The following is an 11,448-nucleotide window of genomic DNA, read 5'->3' as shown; positions in this document are numbered from 1 at the left end:
ACATAAAATATTCATAGACTGCAGCAAACAGCAAACAGCAGAGTGGAGCTGACAGCTACGTGAAGCGTGATGACGTCACGCCGCTTCTGCAGCTTACAGGTGAGTTCAATTAAAGGTTAATGAGCCTCCCTCGCTGACTGAAGAGAAGAGACAGCAGGGAACTTTGCAGGAGAAAGAAAGTCACCTCGTCGGCGTCAAGTGTAAAAAAAAAAGTCTCAAAATATACAATGAGTGATTCAGAACAGCAACAAGTAAGTTTTTATCATTTGGCTGCTTTTTAAAGTGTGAATATTGTTGTATTGAGCGAGCTACAGGTCTGAATTCATAGCATGCTAAATTAGCATATGAGCAGGGAATGAAATTAGCACCTGCCACCTGCCAAATAAATACAGGGGAAATGTTGGCTGTAGCAGGTGAACATTTCAGGTCACCTGCCACCATGGCAGACAGGTTTTCCTTATACTAAGAAATATTATTTTTTAAAAAGCAATTCTAAAGCTTAAATTAAATATATGGTAACACTTCATTTTACAGGTCCACACATTTCACTGTAATTAGGTGATGATTAGCAAGTAACCTGTATGAAATTTCTTTGGAATTACTGCCAAATTACCCCCAATATTTACCTCAAAATGTATCGAAAATTACTTTATTATAAACGCAAAACTTTATTATTTCTCAATAACTGGTAATTCATTGAATATATTTCCAAGAAAAAGAATACAAAGTTGATTGAGTTGCTTTATTTCCATGTCTGCTGGTAAATAGAGAATAGTAATTATTTTTTTTCTTATTAGACAATAAGTCACACAATGGGGAAATTTGTGCCTGATCACAAGTGTCTTCTATTATTTTTGGTTTTCCATCTCCGATGAAGAGCAGCACAAAGCCACTTCTCAAGGCTAGGGGCCCTATTTTAACCATTCAATACTATTTTAGCATATAATCATTAAATAATGTTTATACTAAAGTCATTTTCTATACATTTTTGAGGTAAATATTTGGGGTAATTCCAAAGAAATTTCAAATAGGTAATTATCACCTGATTACCATGAAATTTGCAGACCTGTAAAATGAAGTGTTACCATATATAGTCATGCATTAAGGTTACATGATGTATTCCATAATTCTACGGTCTGGTACCACTGACTCGGTGTTTCCAGTTTTAAGCGTTCTACCTAGATTTCAGAAGTGGCAGACAAAAAAATTGAGTACGTTCAGTGACTTGCCACAGTGGCAGGTGAGGAAAAAGGTTAATTTCAGACCGTGCATATGGGTCTACAATGGCTGTGGAAATCTTACATTTTCATAAATAAGTAGGATACAGGGATTTTTCTACAGAAGTTACCATTTCCTGGTGTGTTCTTTTGGAAGTTTCTGCTTTGGCTTCTTTGCAGCCATGATCTATATTTTAACCCCACAGGAGGCTGACAAGGTGTCCGAGCCTCAGTGGCCTGAGAATGGAGAGGAGTGGAGTGATGGAGAGGATGGGACCAGTATGGACTGTGGGCTTCTGCAGGTCATGGCTGAGGAAGATGAGGCGATCAACGTCTACAATGATGAGACGTTTGGAATGGGTGTGTAGATCTGTCCTTAAACCTTTTTCCATCATCTACCAGCTGGGTATCTATAAAGTAAAATAAAATCATTTTTGTCCTCAGATTGGGTAACAGCTCCTTCAGCAGGTGTACTGATGACAAACTGTTTCTACACTGTTTGTAAGAATCACAAATGTTTGTTAACAGTGACACCTGTGGCCGTTAAGTCAACAAAAGTTAGCTTCGGTTTAGCGCTTGTGCTCACTCTACATAGACATGAGCGAGCATCGCTCAAAACAGTGAGGCGACACACGGCAACTAAAACCACAATATCACTCTATATTTCAGCTGCTTGGCAGTAATGTTAGCTGACCAGACGAAGGTCTCTCCATGAATCACTGCTGATCCTAGTGTTGGCTTTTCCTGCTTCAGCCTCCCGACCGCGGCCGAAGGGAACAGGGGAGACACCGGCACCCGGTGGGCGACGATAACGTTTCTCACTGCGGAGCCCCGTCACTTCACAAGACACAGGAAACCTCTGTTGGTCTGGAGGAGCTGTAGTATTTATTTCTGCACAAACGTCCACTGTACATTCACTAGATATTCTCAGAGCTACGAAGTCTACTGCAGTGTGTAGTGTGTGCGCATGAACGTGAGGTGGAGCGAGCTGTGAGTGAAGGCAAGAAGGCAGAGGAGCAGAGACTCCGGCCCTGGAGACCAAAGCTACGGTCTCCCCCGTGTCCTCCGACCGCGGCCAACACTGTTTTGCAAGACGGGCTTCATTAGATATAACTTTGCAGTTTTGGTGCTTCCGTGTAGTTTGTGTTGGAGTCTGAGTCTAAACAGCGTAGCCACACACGAGCGCGCATGGGACACCGACCCAGATTGATTTATACGTGTAAGAAGTTACAAACAGTCTCTTTTAATCCTTTCAAAAAGTGTGAAAACAACCATCTGCCAGGTTTTTGTCACCTTCAGACAGAACTATGCTTTTTCCAGTCTTTATGTTAAGCTAAGCAAACAGAAAAAAATCAGAAACCATATTTGGTGGTTTCATGATGGCACCCCCTTGTTTTGCATACCATTAGGTATCCCTCTATGTAGATGGAGTCCTCAATTTGACACAGCCAATCAAATATAAATCAGTGACGTCTGCGTTCTCCAGGCAGAGCAGACGGTCCCACTGAGTCCAGCAGCAGCCTACTACACAACACAAGCAACAACCTATATTAGCCTTCCTGCTAAAGTCTCCATCTTATCTAATTTACCAACATGGACACACGTCTTGTTCTGTACTTTCACTTGTTGAACGAGCAACTAAATAAACATTCATCTTTGTTTATGCCAAAGAATATGAATTGGTGTTTTTATAGTGTGAAAGCTTCCCTCAGACTGTATTTCTACATGTATCGCAGATCTCGATGCAAACGGGCCTACAGTAGACCCCAGCAGCGGTCTCCTTCAGTTTGCAGAGTCGCCGCCTCCGCCACCACCCACACCACCACCCACACCACCTCCACCAGACCCCAAACCATCATCCCGCCACAGCTCCTGCTCCCCTCCGAGACAGAAGCCCCAGTATGTGCCCCGGGCTCCCCCAGGGCAGCGTGGCAGAGGTAGGGGACAGAGAGGAGGGCTGGGCCGGGGGCAGATGTTTGAAGACCCAGCTGTGATGAGGATGGTGGAGGGGCGACCAAGCCTCAAGGTGATGCAGATTATTCATTTATTGTCTGAAATGTGGGATTTGACGCCTCACCTCATAGCAGCTTGCCTTCATTTTGGTCTGTTTTTGCTCTTTAAGACTCTTGACAGTGCCATAGTGGACCTTGGGAACGCCATGTACCGGAAGACCTTTGAGGATGATGTAAGTGCAAACTTTTTGTCACATTTTGTTCGTATTTGTAATGTTTCCTCTCGTTGTTTGATGTTTCTTTCTTTCCTTTAGTTCATGTCACCCTCTTCCAGAAAGACTAGAAGAATCTCAGGATCAATACTTCAGGTTAAGATCATTAACAACACATGTTATAATCTGTATGACAGTGGATAACTTAACCAGTTGTCTTATTTTATTCTGTTTCTTAGGACAGTGCTATAGTGTGTGTGATCGATGGTCACAGAGGCAGAGGTCAGCATCTGACCTCCAACTTCCTGGATGTGCCATATCCTGTCTCTTCCTTCAGGGGCAGGAGAGGGGAACCCAGAGGATCCTACGCCAGGAGACAGTTTGGCCACAGAGGCCCCTCTCAGGTGGACCATTGATTTGACAAGATAATCATTTCTTGTAAAGGAGTAGTTCCGACATTTGGGGTTTTTCATTTCCCCCTCTTCGTCGACTTTTTTCGGTCTTAGTTGACTTAGATATTTTTAGTTGTTTTATGTTTTTTTCATGCTGAATGAATTATTTCCAAAAAAATAATGAGCACATCTCTGGTTGTTCAAAGTTGTGCTTTTGTATGATTCTTCTGTCGATTAAATCAGTTAATCGTTTAGTCGACAAAATCGTATGAGTGTTAGTCGACTAAGAATTTCCTTGGTCGAGGACAGCCCTTTTTCGCTTACTTGCTGAGTGTTGGATGAGAAGGTCAATACCACTCATGTCTGTAGGATTTAATACTAAGCTGTATAGCTCAATAAATATAATTTGTTACAAAAAGTAAAGTGTAAAAAGGATAAGGTGACTTCCTAGACTTTCATCTTCACTGTGAGGTTGCCAGGAAAGCAGTGGTGACTCCACAAAATCACTCCATCTACATGTTTACTTTACAGACACAAGAGTGGTATCAATCTTCTCTTGTGAATATCTACAAGAAAGAAAATGTACTTCCTTAAATGTTAACTCCTTTAAGAAACGCACTTACTACGTTTACATGCACACTCATATTCCACTATTATTCAGAATATGAAAATATTTCAAATTTGATACGGGTAATGTAAACGGCATATTCCATTTGCTTATTCTGAATTGGGCCTTATTCCGAGTGGAGCATTTTCCGATTAAGACATGTGGGATATGCTGATATTATTCAGGTTTTAGGAGCATTCTTTGGTCATGTATAGTATACAGCGCACTAGTAATATATGCATCTCAATTAGGGTTTTTACCGCAGTTTGTGAAACACGGCCTCTTTTACGTCAAGCTCTGTGCATTTTAGAGTAACCAACTAGCCGACAGTTTGCAGAGATGCATGCCCAAAAGAAAAGCCCACATTTCTGGTCGGAAGGAGAAACACCTAGCCTACTTTTAAACATTATTGTGATGTGCCAGTATCTCAATGCCGACCTTTTCAAGAAGGTGAATGAAAGGAGGCTGTGTTTGTGTGGTCCGCCACCGGTTATGTTAATGAGAGTATGCACGGCTGCATGTAAACGGGAATATTCATTTTCATTTGCCATGTAAACAGCTTAGCAGGAATATTGTGCTTTTTGGAATAAAACCGGAATATTTTATGCATGTAAACATGGTCATGGTCAGGTATTTCCTGTCAAATATCCTCACTGAATCTTAGTTTTTTTCTTACAGATGCATTCATCCATGGTACCAGGATCACCCATCTTCTCACGTCAGCCGTTAACCCCGCGGCAACATTACAATCAGGTTTATTCCATAATAAATGAGACCTATTCAGATGCATTAAAGCCAACAGTTAATGTATTCACAGAGAGTTGAGTAAATCTGCTTTTTCTGTCCTAACTCATGACGTTATTTTGTGCTAAATCAGACAGGGGGCTTCATGTTTCCTACAAACCGGCCTTGCCCCTCCACTCCTCAGTCTCTGACTCCTAAGATGATGCAACTTCGCTTTGGTGCCAACTCGCCGAGGCCGTCCCCCTTCTACAGCCCCTCGTCTAATCCAGTGCAGCATTTCAGGTGCGTGACGATCTTGTGTATCTCACTGGAATGTTTGATTTGCGGCCTGAAATATTTGTCAGCGAAGTTCGAGTATCAGGTATATTTATGACTTGGCAGTCTTGTTCATCCCTCATGAGTATATAAAACCTGACGTTCATAAATTTCATACAATCCCTGGCATTAATGTGTGTGTTTACAAGGTAAAGTTGGAGGAATGGATATCTGTACCTTCTGGAGATGAAAGATGCAGCTGTACATCCCTAAATCAGATCCTTCATGTAAAGAATGAAGCTGAATAGTGACTTTACTGGAGGCCTAATGAAAGGACATGACTGCAGATTGATGTAGGCTGTACACTCGTCTACTAAAAGTGCAAGTTAACTGTGAAGATGGACAGAATGATAGAAATATCTTGGCTGGTTTCAATACAAAACCTTTCCTGGTTTTAACATCCTGTGAGATAAAACGTAACAGTGCAAGTCCCATGTTTTCAAATGGTATGCATTGAGATAAACAAACTGTTGTTCAGTTGACATCAAGATAAATAGGTGTCTTTACTCTCTATGTAAATGTGACATCTGATCCACAGGTACCCCGGTCCCGTCACCCAGCTCCACCCACAACATAAACGACTACTTAGTCAAAAACAACGCATATTCCAAAGGTTGGTGCTACTTCTCGCAACGATTCTGAACTTTTCATATTCGGCATGTTATGAATAAAGGAAGATGCGTATTTATTGAACAATATGACCTGTTTGTAGAAAACCAGAGGACTGGGATCCTTACTGCAACCTGATGACGGCCAAAGAGAAGGAGTGGATCACCAGGCTGCAGATGATTCAGCTGCAAAGTGAGAATCCATACCATGAGGATTACTATTACCAGGTGGGACATCTTAGCTCTACTGTCTTCATTATTCACCGTAGCTTTTAAACCAAATAACCAACCTTTGCTAGTGGACCAAACACTGCACATTTCATGTACTTAAACTTTGTCGTAGGAGTACTATCGGCGAATAGAAGCTAAGATGGCAGAGGAAGAGCTGGGCATCAGGAGCAAGAGGGAGCCCCCCAAGCTCACCACACCGTATATCACGAAAACTGACACTTACGCACCAGGTTTTTCTCTTGTCACCTTTTCATACTATTAGTCCACATTATTTGCCTGGACTGGTTCCAGCCTGGTTCCTGTTGTGAAAGCAAGGGTGTAATTTCCACTGGGGGGAAAAAAAATCTTATATATGTGCCCCTCACTTTTAATGTTTCTCTGTCTCTCTGAGCATTTTTCTCTGTCCGATCTGAGTTGATACACTCTTCAGAGTCACCTTCATTTTAGAACTGCAAAGATTAATCGATTAGTCGTCAACTATTAAATTAATCACCAATTTTGCTAATTGATTTGAGTAATTTAAGAAAAAAAAAATTAAATTCTCTGATTCCAGCTTCTTAAATGTAAATATCTTTGAGTTGTGGACAAGATATTTGAGGATGTCATCTTGGGCTTTGAAGACAGGCAAGAAAATAATCGACAGATTAATCAACAAGGAAAATAACTGTTAGTTGGAGCCCTATCTTCAGTTATGACCATGCGCTCAAAGCAATAAGCTTAAAGTGTGATTTATGCTTGCCGCATCTGCAAGGGTTGCGAGTGTCTGCACGGTCAAAGTGACGTCCCACCATCAGACGCGGCCCTTCGCGGGGTTTGTCTACGGCAGGTCTTCGCCTGTCCACACACATCCAAATTTTTATAACTACGCGGACATTTGAGAATGTCCTTTTGCCGCGAGGAGAAACCTGCACAGAATATAAAAGAACCAAACGGTTCCTCATCACGATTCTACGTCGCATCGTGTTCGTGCAGCCGTCGAATGAGCAGCTTCAAGTGCAGCTCAGTTTTGCCCTTCAGGCTACGTACAGGCTGCCCTACCTTTTTGTAGTGAAGGTTGTTGGGGCTGTATGCAGCCTGAAAGGTTTACCTGCAGACACTTTGTTTCTTCAGGTTAAAAGAAATCCTTAGTGTATATTTTCATGCAGTTAAAATTCTCCTTAAGAAACCCCTCAACAAGTTGTTTTAATTTTTTGAATAATTTCTTCTGAATCCAAACCTGCATAGTTGTGTGAAAGGGTAATGCACGATCTGTATCTACTCAAGCTTGCAGTGCTGCATGTTTTTCTACAACTGTAAAAGTCTTTTTCTCTTCCAGTGGTTCACATTGAAGGCTCTTTGGGTCAAGTTGCTGTGTCCACATGTTACTCTCCTCGCCGTGCTATCAGCGCAGTTCATGCAGTCCAAGCTCAGGGTCCACTCGAGGTGAATGTGTATTTGAGACAATTTCTGGCATCTTTAGAAGTGTGTTAATCTGCCTTCCCTGATACTCTGACTTATTTCCACATTACAGGATCAAAAAGATGTCAGACAACAGCGGTTAGAGGTCTTCAGCAAAATAGAAAAGGTAACTGCTGATTACTTGCTTTGATGCAGTGAGATTATTTACTTCTCCAACACTCGGACACGCTTGTTCTGCCCTGCAGTTGTTCATGGTTCTGTTGGAGGTCGAGGAGGCGGAGAGGATGAAAAGCACCGTCTTGTCTGAAGCAGAAGAAAGGATGCTGATGGAGAAGTCGCAGAGGAAAGTGGAGCACATCTACTCCCAGCTGCAACATCACAATCCCCTGTGAGTTGTACACAACCCACCACTATCAAGAAGTGATGCATATTGTGTAAATATTTCTTGTTGTAAAGTGAGATTAATTTAAATTTGTGTGTCTAGCTTTCTCAATGAAACTGTACCATTAGAGTTACCATTTTGATTGATATTCAATTTGAGTAATGAATTTTCTCAAATGTTTTGCTGTAGAGATTCAGGAGTGGAATTTCTTCCTTTCCTGCTGGTCTCAAAAGGCAAAAGGCTTCTCGCCCGTCTGCTCCCGTTCCTGAAACATGATACTGCACTGAAGATCTTGAGCATCGTGACCTCTAACCTTCCTACGCTGATGAGCAGAGATCCAGACGAGGTAGGGAAGTATGGTCTACTTAGCTCAGCTCAACAAAGACTGAGTTGTGGTTGAAAGTACGTAGACCTTTGAACTTGGATAATTGTTGCGACACACATCGTTCAACTTCCATGCTCAAAACCTCTTGTTTTGTTGTGTAAGCTGGGGGAGGCAGTTTATATTTGGTGTTATTGGGCAAAAATTTCATAATAGTTTTTCAGCGTAGTAATTCAAGTTGTACCCCAGGGTAGGCAGTTCTCTGGAAAAGGCAAAAAAATACCAGAATTTGGAAACACAGCCCTTATCCTACAGCACTCTCTGTTTTAAACCCCAACCCACCAGACGAGTAAGGACATATGTACGCGCTTCATAAAGTAATCTGTACGAGTACCAGTCATTCATTTTAATCATCGTGATTGTGATTACCGTCCTGTTTTCTTTACAAACTTGTGGGCCTGTAAAGCCCTTTGAGATGACATGTTGTAATTTGAGGCTCAAGCGAGCTACAATATCGGCAAAGCGTTTCAGAGATGGAGGGAAAATGCTGCTAATAGTTTAGCCTATTCCTAACCGTAGCCGTGAGCAGAAGCTAACCTATCAGCAACATTTTCTCTCCATTTCTGAAACTCTTCGTCGATATTGTCGTACTCTTTTTGATAAGTCTGTCTTGTTTTTTTTGGGGGGTGCTTTGCAGTGTAGGCCGTTGTTGCCAACGCTGGAATAGCAACTTTTCCTGCAGGATATTCCGCTGGTGAATCAGACATTCACCATCTGGAGGGACCTTCATGCATATCTGAATTTGTAGAACAGCCAATAGGAACGCTCTCTCTCTGAAATGACCTGTGGTTGTTTCCCATTACAGGCTAGATTTTCTAAAGCCTGAAAACAGAGCCAAGATCATATCATTGTATCCTCTATTTTAGGCCCTTCCAGTGCTATATCCGCCTCTCCGAAATGTGATTGGAGGCCTGACATTCAGTCAGCTGATTGTTGTCCTCAAAGACCTGGCATCATTGGAGTCTCTGACGACGTACGAGTCTCTCAAGCTGGCATGTCAGAACAAGGTTTGTGCTTTCTGTTGCTCATTGTCTTTAATTTAATGCCGGTTTTGCATGGAACCTTTGTGATGTTTTCTCATTAATTTCCTTTCAGTTTGGACTGTCCCTGCTGTACGCTCTCCTGTCCCAAGGAGAGAAGCTGCTGTCCTCAGGTGTTCCTCTTGAGCCCAGCATCGGAGACTTTGAGAGCTGGTGGGGATTTTAAGACTAATATTCCATGATGGGAGATAATTTTAACATCCTTATTCTTAACATCCTGGTGTTCCTGTTGTCTTTTAGGACCGACACAATATTCCAGGTGGCGGGACAGCTGTCCCAGTGTTCACTGGTGGAGCCGCTCCTCATGCCCTCAAACTTGCTCACTCTCTTCTGCCGTTACCTGGACAAGCGCACTGTGCATCAGCTGAAAAGCAACATGGAGTAAGTTCGTTTTAACATTCATTTTAATGCAAGGCGGGGATATTTTCACACTGTTTACAAATTTATGTGGTGGATGTAGACCCAAATATCCTTACAAATATCTTCATTTAGGTCTGCAACGGGATTCCTGGCTCTTCCATCTTAAGATGGACGTAAACTAATTCAGCTAATGACCAGGTTGTGATGAGCACTAGAGTTAAAGGAGCAGAAGCACAGCTCTGACAAAAAAAACTCCTCAGTGTTCATTAACAACAGAAGAATGTACAAAATGCTGTGATTCTTATTTTTTCCCCCCTCTCCCTCATCCCTCACATTTTTGCACACTCAAACTGTTTCCCTTTTTTATTTCCTTTATCTGATCCTTTTACTTTCCTCCCTTTGGTCTCCAGTAGGTTACGTCATTTACAAGTTATTCTGAAATCAAAAACCTGATGTTTTTTTGTGTTTTAACTTTCCAAAACAAGGGTTGCCATCATTTCATGAGATTGCCATATACAGAGCTGGTAAAATTACAATCACTAGTAGATGGAGCTGATTTACTTCTATCTAATCCCAGTTATATTCAGAACAAGAAACTTGAGATATCACTTACTGAGATAAATGAGTTGGATCAGATATTGGTGACCAGGTTGAGGATTGTATAGTAATTTATGATTGTACAGCTGAACCTATGTTCATTATTATAATAATAATAACCATTAAGGAAGTTGGCATGGTCTATCAACATAAGCCATGCAATTTAGTTTTTTTTGTAAAAAGGCATGCATTGTGTATACATGTGTATCAATACTAAATATGATGTATTTGATGTATTTTTTATTTATTATATTCATTTGGAAACAGTAATAATTTATATTGCACCCTGTTAGAGCACTTGCAACACAAATAAAAAAAAAAATCTTTGAAAATTCTCAACAGTTTGATCAAGTCTGCAGACAATGCATCTCAAGCACATTAGAGGACATGATCTGCTCTTTGTGCTTTGCACAGTCAAAGTCAGATTTGACTCTACTCTGGTTTGGGTGGTGCAGCGGGTCTCTACTCGCTCATCCTTCAGGAAACAACTTAAGCTTAATGTTCTGTTTGGAGGAGATCATCAGGGTTAAGTCCTGGAGACTGCAGACCCTCTTCAAAAGCCAAAACGTATGTATCATTGTTATATCACCTTAAAGGGATAGTTCAGGTGTTTTGATGTGGGGTTGCACGAGGTACTTATCCATAATCAGTGTATTATCTACAGTAGATGAAGGTCGGCACGCCCCCAGTTTGGAGAAACGGACAGGAGTATTGCTATGGACAGGGCCGGCAGCAAAATGTATTTTAGCCACCTAATACAAAGGCCCACCTAAAAAAATCAGTGTAACTGTACGCTATATTTAGAATATTTTTACTGGTTTACCTTGCCGTCACAGCTATATAGTCGGTTTCCGATGGAGAACTGAAGCCATTATCTATGCTCTCACCAAAGCAACCAGACTCCATTGGGGGGAAAAAAACCCGTAATTTTACCTTGCAGGGTTGCTAGTCTAAGGCTGCCTCAATCAGTTAGTTTGTTTATTATGCGACATTGGTTAGTTCAGATTCACC

The 11,448-nt window shown here is 41.6% G+C and overlaps 1 protein-coding gene across 1 annotated transcript; it reads left to right on the top strand.

Moving 5' to 3' along the window:
• The first annotated feature begins 94 nt into the window (after positions 1–94).
• patl2 (PAT1 homolog 2) lies at positions 95–10,769 on the top strand. The gene is made up of 19 exons (XM_037754065.1): positions 95–251; positions 1,424–1,577; positions 2,954–3,243; positions 3,340–3,402; positions 3,484–3,537; positions 3,621–3,785; positions 5,059–5,133; positions 5,258–5,406; positions 5,978–6,052; positions 6,152–6,275; positions 6,391–6,508; positions 7,594–7,700; positions 7,789–7,842; positions 7,922–8,064; positions 8,248–8,404; positions 9,307–9,447; positions 9,536–9,633; positions 9,721–9,861; positions 9,973–10,769. The coding sequence occupies exons 1-19, from the start codon at positions 228–230 to the stop codon at positions 10,004–10,006; spliced, it is 2,166 nt and encodes a 721-aa protein (XP_037609993.1). The 5' UTR covers positions 95–227; the 3' UTR covers positions 10,007–10,769.
• Positions 10,770–11,448: the final 679 nt, after the last annotated feature.

Source organism: Sebastes umbrosus, chromosome 20 (assembly GCF_015220745.1).
Source record: "Sebastes umbrosus isolate fSebUmb1 chromosome 20, fSebUmb1.pri, whole genome shotgun sequence".
Classification (NCBI taxonomy): domain Eukaryota; kingdom Metazoa; phylum Chordata; class Actinopteri; order Perciformes; family Sebastidae; genus Sebastes; species Sebastes umbrosus.
Note: the sequence above shows the minus strand (reverse complement) of the source record. Positions and strands in the feature narration are given on the sequence as shown.

What these genes read in the sequence shown, in the direction of transcription:
- patl2 (XM_037754065.1), top strand. Translation starts at nt 228, where the DNA reads ATGAGTGATTCAGAACAGCAACAA. An exon ending in AACTGACACTTACGCACCAG is followed by an intron (nt 6,509 to 7,593) that starts GTTTTTCTCTTG and finishes TTTCTCTTCCAG; the next exon opens with TGGTTCACATTGAAGGCTCT. An exon ending in AAGCTCAGGGTCCACTCGAG is followed by an intron (nt 7,701 to 7,788) that starts GTGAATGTGTAT and finishes TCCACATTACAG; the next exon opens with GATCAAAAAGATGTCAGACA.